General features: G+C 60.8%; 1 protein-coding gene across 1 annotated transcript; it reads left to right on the forward strand.

Moving 5' to 3' along the window:
• Positions 1-363: 363 nt before the first annotated feature.
• On the forward strand, positions 364-13484 carry KCNG2 (potassium voltage-gated channel modifier subfamily G member 2; the record flags this gene model as incomplete). The annotated part of the gene is made up of 2 exons (XM_081148348.1): positions 364-1002; positions 12732-13484. The coding sequence occupies 2 exons, from the start codon at positions 364-366 to the stop codon at positions 13482-13484; spliced, it is 1392 nt and encodes a 463-aa protein (XP_081004474.1).
• Positions 13485-13993: the final 509 nt, after the last annotated feature.

Consider the following 13993-nt stretch of genomic DNA (forward strand, 5'->3'; position numbering starts at 1 on the left):
ACATTTAAAGCAGCCCTTTCCCCCTTGACCTTCGGTGGATGGCATCAGGTGCCCGGCTGGGTCGGGCCCTGGCCCAGGTCTCCTGAGGCAGCCTCTGCGGGGCGGACTTTCCTTGGCCGCCCCGTCAGCGAGTCTCTAGGAGGTAAACTGAGGCAGCCGGGCCTGCGGAGAGGCTGTGGTCCTGCGGGGCCGCCTGGAGATGGCAGGAGTGCGGGCAGGAAGAACCAAGCGGGCGGGCTGGAGCGAGCCCGCGGTTGCGCCTGGTCACCGGCCCAGGGCCACGCGGCGGGCGGCCGGTGCCCGAGTCTAACGCGACCCGTTCCTCCCGCAGGCCCGCCCGCCGCCGGCGCCGCGCCTGGGGCCATGGCCCTGCTCCCGCGGCCCGCGGAGCGCCCCGAGCCCGCCGAGCCCCCGCGCCGCCGGGGCCGCGCCCGGCACGTCATCATCAACGTGGGCGGCTGCCGGCTGCGCCTGGCCTGGGCCGCGCTGGCGCGCTGTCCGCTCGCGCGCCTGGAGCGCCTGCGCGCCTGCCGCGGCCGCGAGGAGCTGCTGCGCGTCTGCGACGACTACGACGCGAGCCGCGACGAGTTCTTCTTCGACCGCAGCCCGTGCGCCTTCCGCGCCATCGCCGCGCTGCTGCGCGCCGGGAAGCTGCGGCTGCTGCGCGGGCCGTGCGCGCTGGCCTTCCGCGAGGAGCTGGCCTACTGGGGCATCGACGAGGCGCGCCTGGAGCGCTGCTGTCTGCGCCGCCTGCGCCGCCGCGAGGAGGAGGCGGCCGAGGCGCGCGCGCCGCGCCCGGGCCCGCCGGGGAGCCCCGTGGGCGCGCGGCCGCCCCGCGGCCGGCTGGCTCGCGGCCGCCGGCGCCTGCGCGACGTGGTGGACAACCCGCACTCGGGGCTGGCGGGCAAGCTCTTCGCCTGCGTGTCCGTGGCCTTCGTGGCCGTCACGGCGGTCGGCCTCTGCCTGAGCACCATGCCGGACATCCGCGCCGAGGAGGAGCGGGTGAGCGGGGCGCGGGGCGGGCGCGGGGCGGGCGCGGGGCGGGCGCGGGGCGGGCGCGGGGCGGGCGCGGGGCGGGCGCGGGGCGGGCGGGGCCTGGCAGAGGGAGGGGCGGCGAGGCTGCGCCCGGTCTCCCGCAGGCCTGGGCGCTTCGTCCGCGCGGCGGGAACAGGCGGGAACATAAGGTCCAGAGGGTCCTGCGCTCAAGCGCGTGCATCCTGGACCCAAAGGATGTGGCTTCCACGTTCTTTGAGGGCGGGAGAGCCAGGGCTGGCTTTGTCCGGAAGGGGGAGTCGTTTCTGAGCATTGGGGGGACTCCGGGTCCCCCTCTGTCCTGTGAGACCCGCGGTGTCCGCGTCTGCGCACCCAGGGCCGCGGTGTTCAGGAGCCGGCCAGGGAGGCCTGCGGTGGTGTCTCCCAGCGGGTGGGTTAGGAGAAGAGGGTGCCCCAGGGCCGGAAGGACGTCGCTGGGTGTCACCCTGAAGGGCCTCCCTGCCTTCCCGATGGGGCGGGAGGCGTGGGCGCTGCTGCCCCTCTCCCGGGGCAGTTCCCGGCTCCCACCCGCCAGGAGCCACGACTCAGAACTGAGCCCCCCTCGGGCAGGGCGGCTGGTCGCCTGCGCGGCTGGGAGGCTGGGCCCGGGCTGCTCCGTGAGCCAGCTCCTTACAGGACCGTGGGGAGCTGGGGGAGACGCCCCACATCCTCCCGGAACATTAGCTGTTACCTGGCCTCGCCACAAGTGTGGCCACCCGCCTGCAGATTAAAGTTGAGTGTGAATTTCGGGAAATTGGTTTGGTGTCCTTCACTGTCTGCGTGTCTGGTTCCTGGGCTGTTCCCAGCTGTACTTACCAGGCCCAAGCTCTGGAATGTGCCGCTAAGCAGACACTTGACGCATTTTGGTTTTCGCAGCAGCAATTAGGCCGCACAGCGTGCAGGACAGAAGTTGCTCAGATAAGGGTCAGAGGACAGGAAGCGTTGGGGCCGCTTCAACCAGCGACGGCACCCGAGGCCACGCCGGCCTTGCAGGACCCTCTGGGCGGGCACCTGTGTCCAGACCGCCCACGGTTCTTGCCCGCCCCTCTCCTCCCACCCCCGAAGCACCGCGTCACGCGGTCCAGGGGCCCCCGCAGCCCGGCGTTGGTGAGCAAGGGCGCCCTCCGCCGCCCGCCGGGCCCTTGGAAGCACCTGGCCCGCTGCCCACGGGTGGCGCTGAGTCAGAGGCCGGCACTGTCACTGCTGCGGAAGGAAAGGCTGCATGTCTCATCGCGCGTGTAAAATGCACACAGCATTCACCATCGCAGCCCTTTGAGCGTGCTGTTGGGTGGCACTGAGCACGTTCAGTGTTGGACAGCTGTCCCCACCATCTGTCCCCGGAAACAACTCCGCAGTGTCCCTCCCCGGCCCCTGGCACCCACCGTCCACTTTCCGTCTCTGTGTGTTGACCGTCCAGGCGCCTCGCGTAACTGGCCCCTGTGGTACTGGCCCCGCCGTGACTGGTTGTGTCACCCAGCGGGACGTCCCCCAGGTGCAGCCAGGTAGCAGGTGTCAGCTTTTCCTCCCCTTGAAGGCTGGGTGACCTCCCGCGCACGGACCACGCTGGGCTCACCACGCGTCCGTGGTGGACACCGGCCGCTTCCTCCTCGTGGCTGCTGCGCATGTGCCGTTGTGAACGTGGGCACAGCCTGGGTAGGCCCTTGGGAGGGCCGCACGTCCATCATTCTGGCACCAGTGACTGTCACGTGATGTGCTGCTGCCTCCGTGACTTTCTGGGAAACTGGCAGCATGGAGGACATGGAGTGCTCTGGCCGCGTCCAGGAGGGCAGCCCCTGCAGCCAATTACGGGCACCCCTTCACCCGGCACCAAGCGCCCCAACCAGAAGAGGCTGGGGGGGACTGAGGGGCTGGAAGAGCCCCGCCCGCCCTGAGGGGGCCCTGCCCTCCACAGACAGCCCCCTACCTGGGTGCTGAGGACGTCCCTCCTAACGCTTGGCTCTCCCACAGCCGGACAGGATGAGCTCCTGGGGTCGGGGGAACTGAGATGCAGGAGTCGGCGGACTGGTTCCTGTGGAGGCTCCAGGGACAGTGCTCCATGCCCTTCCAGCTTGTCCCCAAGCCCCTCCTCCCTCCTCAGAGCCGTCACTCTGGTCCTTCCATGTCACTGCCTCCTACCCTCTAGCCTCCCCTCGTATAACCGCACTGGGACCCCCGCAGCCCAGGACTCCCCGCAACTCAGGGTCCTTTCCTTCATCCCACCTGCATTGCCCTCCTGCCACAGGAGGTGACAGCCATGGTCAGGGGACCAGGACATGAATGTCTTCTGGACTTACTGAGACGACCACGGCTGTGACGACAGGCAAGGGTGCAGTTTCTGTGCTTGTCCTCCAGCCCCATCTGGGACAGCAGCCCTGCCAACAGGACACCCTTGGTCACGGTGAACACCTGCTGCCCTGACAGCCCCGGGGTCGCTGCCCTCCCGCCCTGAGCTGCGCTCATGATCTCACACTAAGCAGATGTGAGATGTTCCTTCTTCCACCCGAGCCCCACCTCCTATTTGAGGGGCTCCAAGGGCGTGGAGACTTGGAGCAGAGACGCGGTGCTGGGACCTCAGAGTGGCTGCTGCGGGGTCTCTGGAAGGAACTGTGGCTTCACTGGGAGAGGAGGTACAGTGTCTGAGGAGCAAAGACCTGTTATCCACCCAACTATAACAGGAAGGCCCGGGAACCGTGCCCAGAAAACTCGCGGAACGCTCAATCCTAAATTATCTTTGAGCAAAACATTCGCCATGTGTCACCAACAGCTCTCGGAACCTAAGAACAAAGCCCCTTCAACAAAATTAATTGTACTTCCTCGCTGTGGGCACCTCAGGGCACCCCCAGCCCGGAGAGAGGAGAGCAAGGCCACCAACCCTGTCCCCACCACACCTGTGTGTCCCCAGCTGCATGTGACCCCAGGGCCGTGGCCTCCACCTGGGAGACCTGGAGTGTGTGAACCCAGGACCCACCCTGCCCTGTCCGAGAACGACCTGACCTCACAGTGTCGTGAGCAGGGTTCCCTCCTCAGGGCCAGTCCACGGTGGGACCATCCACACAGTGGCCACGGCATCTGAGGGTAGAAATACCAAAACCCTAAACATCCACAGGAAGTTCTGAATTTTCTGACCCAAAAATGTACATTCTAAACAACAAAAACCATGCCACGGGAGCCTTGCTTTCCTGTGGTTCTCGGGAGAAACCGTCACAGCAATGGTAACCCAGAGATGTCCCTGCCACCTTACTCCCAGGCTAGATTCCACAGACAGGTAGATGCCTTAATGCCACGTATTGGAGGCTGTGGAGTAAGGGTTGGAGCTGGAGGTGGTGTCGTCTGTCACCCTGTCACTGAGCAGAGACCACGCTCAGTGGGAAGGGGGTCCTCCAGGCTCTTGGACAGTGAAGCAGGGCTGACCCAAACCTCCCTGCTCCTGTCACTATGGAAACCCCAAACCAGAGGGGACGGTGAGACCCCCTCTTCCTGCTGCTTCTGCAGTGTCTCCAGTGGGTCTGTGGCCTTCATTTCTCTGCCTGCCTCAGGGCCTAGGCCAACACACCATGCTTGGGGCCTGGGCACCTTGATGGAGGCACCAGGTGAGCATGCATGTGTGACCAGAGCACCCCAACTGCTGCTGAATAATCTAGAAGCAGGTATTGATTCTCTGAGAATGTGTGTCTGGAGTGAAATTTATTGACAGGGGTGCAGTCACTGGGGCCGAGGAGAGGTGGAGGCCATGCCCAGGTGTGGGCAGTTGTGGATGATGCAGCTGACCCAGAGGAGGGGCCTTCAGACAGTGGAGGGGGATGGTGGAGGGATGGGCCGAAGCTGGTGGTGACCCAGCAGATAGCTCCAGGTTTCTGCTGTGTGGTGGTGGCCGGGGTGCTGCTTGGAGACAGAGCTGCGCTCCCACCGGGGTCTGGTGGGTGGCAGGGCAAGTGTGTACACCAGCCTACGGGAGACCCCGTCCCACAGCAGGGTCTGCGGGGGGCATGCTGCTTGGAAGCCATCTAGCCCTTTTCACTGGGCCGACGTCTGGCTCTGAGTCGATTTTCTTCCCTTAAACTCACGTGATTAAATCAAGACCTGCATAATTAGTGACAGATTTCAGGACTGGGACTTCAGCGATCAAATTCACAAGGAACATTTGGCAACAGTGTGGGGAGCTGGTGACAAAGTTTTTGCTGCCTGTGGGCACAGACCGCACTTTGCCAGCCTCTCCCTGGAATAAGGGCCTTGCTGCGCTGGGCCGTTAGTCCCAGAGAGTAGGGGTTCCCAGGGAACAGAGCCAGCGGGAGAGAAGTAGGCAGGGCGAGCAGAAGCAGGTTCACAGTTGCGAGTATGCGAAACAGTTTATTATTGTATTATTATTTATTGTATTATTTTCCATACGAACAACTGTAAGCCTACCTTTGCCCCACCCTGTATATTTACATTTTATAAAGAGCTGGCTGTGAACACCTGAGACCCGGGGTCGGTGGGCTGGAGACCCAGGAAGAGCCGAAGGAGGAGGCGTTCCAGCCCAGCCCGCAAGCTGGAGGCCCCACTTAAGGGAGGTCAGCCTTTCTGTTCTGCTCAGGCCTTCCACTGATTGGACGAGGCCCACCACACCAGCAGGACAATTGGTTTACTTGGAGTCCAGCAACTCAAAGGCTAATCTCACCCAGAGGCACCCTCACCAACAGACCCAGAATCATGTCTGACCAACATCCAGGCACCCGGGGCCCAGTCAAGTTAACATGTGAAATTAACCATCGCCCTCGCTGTCTCGTGGTCCATGTGTCTGCGGTTTGAGTGGGGAGTCCTGTTTACTGACACATCCTGCAAGGCCCAGCCCTGAGAAATGACAGATCCCGCTTCGGGATCTGTGGGGAACCCCTGAAGGGGCCTCCAGGGAGCCAAGCACGAAGACTCGTCACCCATCCCAAACTCTGGCCCAGGAAGAAGGGATGTGGGCCTGAGCCCTGGGTGGGCAGGGCCCCTACATTAGGGACTGATTTCTCAGGAAAGAGCAGGTACAGTGGACTGAATGTTATGTTCCCCCCAGTTCATACACTGAAACCTAACCCCGAATGCGATAGTGTTAGGAGGTGGGGCCTTTGGAAGGTGATTTGGTGATGAGGTGGGAGCCCCTGTGAGTGGGATTTTAAGTCCCATAAAAGAGCCCCCAGAGAGCTTGCTCCCCTCCCACCACGGCAGGACACAGAGAAGACAGTGTCTATGAGCCAGGAAGCAGCCTCATCGGCCCCTGAGTCTGAGGGCCCCAGGAGCTTGGATTTTCAGGACCGAGAGAACTAAATATTTGCTGGTTAAGCTGCCTTCTCGGTGGTGTCCTGTTATAGCTGCCCTGTTGGCAAAGCTCTGAGGCAGGAGTCAGCAAAATCCAGTGGCAACGTCGAGCCGTGGCCGGGCCTCGTCCGGAGCCAGACCTGTCTGAGCTCAGGTCCCGAAACCTCGCCTCTCTCGTCTTCTGCTGAGAGACGGGAGGCGAGCACGTAGCAGGGGCACCCACGTCCTCTGAGGCATCAGCCCCTCCCCTGATGCCCATGCCCCTGCCACGCTGCCTAGAATCATAGTCCAGGGCCCCAGACGGCCATCAGCGCCCACGTTTGAGCAAGCTCTGCCTGTTTTTATGGAGACCCCACTGTGGACTCTTGGAGGCCCTGGAAACAGCCGGATTGGCCAACAGATAAACATAAAGCTCAGGGCATTATGTTCCCTCTATTTTCTGCACAAATTTGGCATAAAAAAAATAGGGGATTTGAGTTTTGGATCTGTGCTTATCTGAAAAAAGACCTGTGCTCCAGTGCTTAGAGTAGAAACTACAAGATTCTTTTCTGTTTGTTTTTTTAAATATATTTTTTATTTTATCATTATTATTAAATATGTTTTTATTGATTTCATTGAGGAAGGGAGAGGGGGAGAGAGAGAAACATTAATGATGAGAGAGTCATTGATCGGCTGCCTCCTGCACACCCCCCATGGGGGATCGAGGAGCCCGCACCCCAGGCATGTGTCCTGACCAGGAATCAAACCTCAATCTCCTGGATCCTAGGTCGATGCTCAACCACTGAGCCACACCCGGCCGGGGTCTTTTCTGTTTTTTATCACTTTATTTTTTAGAGCAGTTTAGGTTCACAGCAGAATTGAGAGAAAGGCATTAAGATTTCCCATGCCCTCCTGCCCCCACCTGCACAGCCTCCCCATTACCCACGTCCCCCACCAGAGGGGACGTTTGTCACAGTGCGTGGACCTGAGCCAGGGTGGTGGACCTGGGACGGGGTGGCAGGTCCTCAGGCGGCTGCTGCGGCAGCTGCCACTGAGCAGGCGATTCCTGAGCAGACACTGAAAACGAGCAGAAATTTGGGACAGGCCATGGAGTTGCAGGCGGCTTCTGGTCGAGGGAGGGTCTTTGGTGACAGCGTGTTGCCCCAGACGCAGAGTCAGGGTGTGGAGCCCAGGATGGATGCTGATGGATGAAGAAAGATGTCAGGCCTGAGAATCACTCATGTGGAAGAGCTCTCCAGTAGGGAACACAAGAGCAGGTGGGACCCGAGCGCCCAGCGGTGATCTCGTGAGCCTCCCACGTGTGGCCGGTGGGATTGCAGGTGTCAGTCAGCATGGGTTCCACTTAGTCACTGCAGGCCACTTACCCGCTGCACATCCATTGTCCTCCCTGTGGTGACGTCCATGATACCGGATGACAGATGTAAGCACACAGCCTGGACCCGAGGCAGAGCTCATGGAGGGGGCACTGGCACAGAATTCTCCCCAGGGGAACGTGCAGTGGGGCAGTAGCAAGCCCGCTGTGTACTCGCTAACTGCCTGACTTTACAGGACTGGATTTGCTCAGGAACTTGACCTAAGGACATCCATTCAGAACTGGCCACGCTGTGGGTCCTTCAGAAAACCTGGCTCATCCTGTGGGTCTGCGGGCACTGGCTGGTGGGGTGCCGTTGGCCTCTGGCTGCCCAGTGCTCAATACAGTTGGAGAAAAGGTGCCGTTTGCCTGGAAAAAATAACTTCCTACTGAACCCAGTTGGAAAGTGGGACCCCAGCACAGAAGCTTGGGTGACAGGGCCCCTCCTGGCCAGCACCCTGGTGGTTTCATGCTGTGGTCGTGGAGGCTGGGGAAGCACCCAGCCTGGCTGAGCAGAGGGAGCCTGAGCACTGCAGTTACTGAATTCCTGGCTGGGCACCAAGCAGGGGACCCCACTGCCCTGGGTGTCTGTGCCCCATGGAGAAGCCACTACGGAAACCTCCAAAAGGCAAACGCTCAGCCCTGCGGGCAGGTAGGACTCAGGCCGTGGGGGAGAGGTGCGCATGCACTCATGGACTGATGGACAGTCTCGAGAACGGAAACGTGGCCAAAGTGAATGGACTAAATGAAGAGCAGTGGCTGCCAGTGTGCCACCATCTGCAACACAGAATTCAAATTCGTGGTTTGGAGCCGTCTCTCCTGAAATGGGCGCCCTCTTTGTGCATTCACCGGGTGCTGCCCTCTGTAATCGTCTTGTTCATCTGCGTCCGTAGTGGCTGGAGCTGGTCACTCCTGCGGGACAGACAGCCCAGTAGGGCCCGGGGTTTGCAGCCATGAGCACAAGGAAGATCGCAGGGCCTGAATTCCATGGTGCTGGTGGTCCCGGTTCCCTCCTGTCCTCAGGCCCAGATGTCGCCTGCAGGGCGAGCTCACTGGGCGATGGGAGACCAGGCTCGGTCAGCCGCGGGAGGCAGAGGTGCGATGCTTCCTAAGGCACCGGTATTTATTTCTTTATGGAGACAGCACAGAACCTCGGGGTGGTGACAGGAAAGCGATGACAGCCTCTTCAGTGCAGGTGACGGGAAATGAGCACATTCCTTACTTCTGTGGAAGTGGCTGGTTCTATTTTTAAACAACCAGTTCTCTAGGGTCGATTGAATAGTCTTGCTTTTCTGTTTGCACTACAAGAGCCTTTCCCATAGATAATTGGGAAAAATAAACCTCGATTCAGCTCAAAGTCAAGTTATTATAAATTCGTAGTTAGTGAAGTGAGTTAATAAATGTTTTCTTATGGGAGGTTAAACCCAGATGAGCCCAGTAACGATGGTAGGCGCAGGTGCTGCCGGTAGGATCTCCCTGCACAGCTAGCAGAGCGCGGCTACCCTGCTGGTCCATTTGCTGGCTACACAGCGTTTCTGATGGATTGATGGAGACGTGGGCGTCAGTGTCCAGAAAATACAGAGGCAGCAAAGGCATGTGAGCAGTTTGGGGATTAATTGTGCATGAGGTGAACAGGAGAGCCTGCAAGCCTCGGGGTCCTTGAGGAAACTCTCAGCCAGAACCTCGGGCCAGGCTGCAGCCCCGGGGAGCTCAGCTGGTGCCCTCACCAATTGGCTAACATAGTGGACCCCCCCCCACATGGGCCTCCCTCCACCTCCTGGTTTAACAGAACCGGCAGCATCCTTGGCAGGGCTCCCGCCACTGAATTTTTGATTCTCTGAAAGAGTAACAAAGCCGAGGATGGACGTGTGCTGGGGGCCAGGCCTCTCCCCAGAGTCAGACACTGACCGCCTATGGCCTCTGTTCCTGAAAAGACTTGGCCCTGAGCTTCCGTTTATTTTCCCTAGAAAATAAAAGCGGGGTCAGTGCCAAGTGAGCACCATGAGGAGTCCATACTTCCAGCAATGGTTTCCAAACACTTTTCCAAAGTTGGCTTGGATCGGCTGTTACTGTCCCTTGTGTTGGAGCCTGGCCTGCCCCCGGGACTCCTCTGCCTGGCGTGGACAGCCCCCTCCAGAGGTCTCCTGGGGCTCAGCCAGCCTACTTGCCCAGTTTGGATCCCCGAGCGTGGGCATGGAGGACAGTCTGAGATGTTTCGCTGTTTGGTGGGGTTTTGTAATTGTGGATGACACCATCCACATAAGGGTTAGGGATGCCCTCACATCTGCTGTTGGGCAGCAGCCTCCCACAGCCTCATAAGTGTGTCTGTAATTAGCTCAGACTTCTTACCTTCACTGTGCGGCTTCCTTAGGGGCAGCTGACTTTTGGTTCTTGTGCCACAAGTAGTTGGAGGAGGCCCAGTTCCGATCCTGGAAAGAAAACAAATGATAAGGAGAGGACCTGGGACCCAGAGCCTCGGGCTGAGGCACTAGGGTTATGTGTGCAGACTTTGCAGGTGGGCTCCCAGGTGCTTGGGGGTCACTTGTGAGGGCACAGTGTCTGTGGCCTTTCACCAAGCAAAGGAGTTTGCCCATGGGACCAAAGGTTCACAACAGGCCAGGGCCCAATGCCCCTGGGGACACGGCATTGGTTGGGAGTCTGGTGAGGGCCCTAGATCAGGTCTGGGAGCCAGGGGTCAGGTGGGATGAGAGTGGTGGCCATGCCCACAGCGTGGGAGCTGGCACCTGTAGGTGTCCAGTGCTTGGCGACCTCAGGCCCTGCCAGAAAAGCTGGTGAGGGTGGGAAGGTGATATGTCCCCCATGTTCCTGCAGACAGGAGGAGGCACCTCTGTTCTCACGTGGTGTGGGGGTGACAGACCCCACTCACTGAAAGAATGGAAATGAGGTCCTGCTACGGCCTTTGAGGCCCCAGGTTCCTTTACTCCAGAAGCATCTGCCGGAGTCTGTTTTCTCCAAACACCCAGGACCTGGGACCAGAGCCCTCCTAGCCCCTGAGGGCGGCTGGCCAGTCAGTAGTCAGCAGGACACCCCGTCCACCCAAGTGGTCAGTCGGATGGGAGCAGAGTGATCTGGGAGCAGAAACAGTGCTGAGCTGGCTGGGCAGGCGGCATTTCAAAGACAGCCAGCTGGGCAGGGCAGGGCCACCAGGGCTGGGAGGCTGCTGCACCTGGTGCACAAACCCATGATAAACTCATGAGGGCACCTGGCCTGAGACCTGATTCACAAAAGCCCTGAATGTCTATGAAACACAAGCAAAAGCCAGAAGAGTAAACGGGGGAGACTGGGGGGGGGGGGGGGGGAAGGGGCTTCAAAACAAGGTGAGCCAGCTGAAGGCAGACTTATTTTTGACCTGGTTTTGGGCAAATAGGCCAGATGTGTCAAAGTATAATAAATTGGGGTCTGTTTTCTGGGTTAAAAGTTCCAGAAATAGCTCCCTCCAATTAACCTGCACAGCTGGTCTTAAAGGAAAGGGCCAGGGGGAGGGGGCGTTGGGGGCTCCCACAGGCCCATCTCCTCCTGGATCCACCAGGCTGGATCTGGCTGCAGGTTGGCACAAGAGGTCACTCCTGCATGGACTCAGGGTCTGCACCCTCCTCTCCCCAAACACAGTGGCTGAAGCTCCCCCCATGGAGGCTCACACTGCACCTGGCTGGGCACCTGTGCAGAGACATGGGGCAGGACCTGCAGTCAGCCCAGCACGGGGGTGTTGTCTGGGTTGTGTCTGGGGCTCTGTGTCATGGGACCACCACAGGTTCCTTGGGCTGAGGTCATGAGGCTCCTGATCAGGTGGAGCCGGACAGAGATGCCTCACTGCCCTGACCTGGTGTGGAGCTGACTATACTCACTCTCCCCCGGTCACCCACCGTCACTGAGGATGGTGGCTTCCCTCCTGAGCCCTTCCTCAGGGCAGAGGTGGGTATCTACCAGATCTGTCCCAGTACCCATGGGCCCCAGCTGTCTCTTGACTGCAAATTTGTGGCTCTGGGTTTCCCTCGAATCCAGTTACTGGCCCAGGTCCAGCAGAAAGCCCCTCCTGCTCTCTCTGGAACAACCTTTAACCTCTCAGAGCTTACACCCAACTGGACACAGTGGCTTGACAAAGTCAGGCCCCCGCCCCAGGGAAAGGTGTCCCCCAGGTTCAAGGTTGGGATTCAGAGCCCCCCACCCCCTGCCCTGCTGCCCCATGAGGCTCAGGGCTGGACTCAGAGCCTTGCCACTGGCCCAGGCAGTGTGGGGTGACCAGCGCTAAGTCTCACATAAGACTTTACCGCCCTCAGGGGATGAACAAGCAGAAATTGCTGGAACAAAACCCTCCCCAAACCTAGAAGCAACAAGCTGCAATGCGTCTCAGGTGGCTGTGAGCTCCAGTGGGTGTGTTGCAGGTGTGGGGAGATACCCCTCCCTGTGGGCATGGGAACCGAGTCTCCTCTCTGGGGGTGGGGGAGGGGGTCTTGGTTCAAATAGCAGATTCCTTCCTTCCTTCATAAATTTTCATAGATTTTCTTGAATACGTGTTGTTGCATTTGCTGCTTGCCCTTAGGACCATTTTCGGGGGCTTTAAACGGCTGTTTTTTAAAGGACTTTCACCAGTTTTGCTGGGGAGCAGGTCAGCTGAGCTCATGCCGGAAGCCAATCTCCAATTAAACCATTTCTGTTTTGTTTTGTTTTTGCTAACCCTCACCCAAGGCTATGTTTTCCATTGATTTTTAGAGAGAATGGAAGGGAGGGAGGGCGAGAGAAACATCGATGTGAGAGAGAATTGGAGAGGCTTGGTTGCTGGGCACACGAGCCCCAAGGAAGGGGGGCGTGGAACCTGCAACCCAGGTAGTGCCCTTGGCCAGGAATGCAACCCGCGACCCTTGGCGAGGGTCCGCCCCAGTTCAATCTTTTTTGCACAGGTATTGGGCGTTTCCGTGGCTAGCCCTGGCCCCGCGGCGGCATGTTTGCATGGGCTGGGTCAGGGGTCAGGGGTCAGGGCGGCCGGGGGCCATCCGCCGCCCGGACCGAGGCCTGGGCCCCCCAACACGCGTCCTCTCCTCCCCAGGGCGAGTGCTCCCACAAGTGCCGCAGCCTCTTCGTGATGGAGACCGTGTGCGTGGCCTGGTTCTCCTTCGAGCTGCTGCTGCGCTCGCTGCAGGCCGAGAGCAAGTGCGCCTTCCTGCGGACGCCGCTCAACGTGGTCGACCTGCTGGCGCTGCTGCCCTTCTACGTGTCGCTGCTCGCGGGGCTGGCGGCGGGCGCGCGCGCGGGCGGCAACAAGCTGCTGGAGCGCGCGGGGCTGGGGCTGCGGCTGCTGCGCGCGCTGCGCGTGCTCTACGTGATGCGCCTGGCGCGCCACTCGCTCGGCCTGCGCTCGCTCGGCCTGACCGTGCGCCGCTGCGCGCGCGAGTTCGGGCTGCTGCTGCTCTTCCTCTGCGTGGCCATGGCCCTGTTCGCGCCGCTCGTGCACCTGGCCGAGCGCGAGCTGGGCGCGCGCCGCGACTTCACCAGCGTGCCGGCCAGCTACTGGTGGGCCGTCATCTCCATGACCACCGTGGGCTACGGCGACATGGTGCCGCGCAGCGTGCCCGGGCAGGTGGTGGCGCTCAGCAGCATCCTCAGCGGCATCCTGCTCATGGCCTTCCCGGTCACGTCCATCTTCCACACCTTCTCGCGCTCCTACTCGGAGCTCAAGGAGCAGCAGCAGCGCGCCGCCGGCCCGGAGCCGGCCCCGCCCGAGGACAGCTCGCGCTCCGACGGCTCCGGCCCGGCCGCGGACCCGGGGGGCCTCGCGTGGGTGCGCGCGGGGCCGGCCTGACCGGGCGGGACCCTGCGCCCGGAGGCTGCCCCCGCGAGCTTAGGAGCAGGACCCCGGGAGGGACGGGAGCGGCCTGAGGGGCAGCGGCTCCCCGAGCCCTCAGGGGTCTCGCTCCTGTTGGCGGTACCCGGTCCACGTGCATGTTGCTGCGGCCGGTGAGGCCCCAGAACCGGCCCAGGCTGACCCGCCCCACTCGGAGGTAGAAAACCAACCTGCGCTTTGAGCTGATTTCCTCGAGGGCACCCCAGCCTGTCTCCTTCCTTGTGTTTGCCTTTGAAGCTCTGACTCCAAAAATAAACTCAAGGAGTCCCAGCCTGTAGCAATACCAGAAGGTCACACTGTCCCCAGGCCTCAGCCTAACCCTTCCTGGCTCTTCAGCCCGAAGGCCCTGCCTGGGAGCAGTGGGGGACGCGGGAGCACAGTGGGCCACAGTCCTGGAGGAGCAGTCTGGGAAAGGAGTTCCCAGGGGTGGGGGGACAGCCCCTTCCTGCTCCTGCCATGTCACCCAG

This window comes from Miniopterus schreibersii (assembly GCF_964146895.1).
Source record: "Miniopterus schreibersii genome assembly, chromosome: 10".
NCBI lineage: Eukaryota > Metazoa > Chordata > Mammalia > Chiroptera > Miniopteridae > Miniopterus > Miniopterus schreibersii.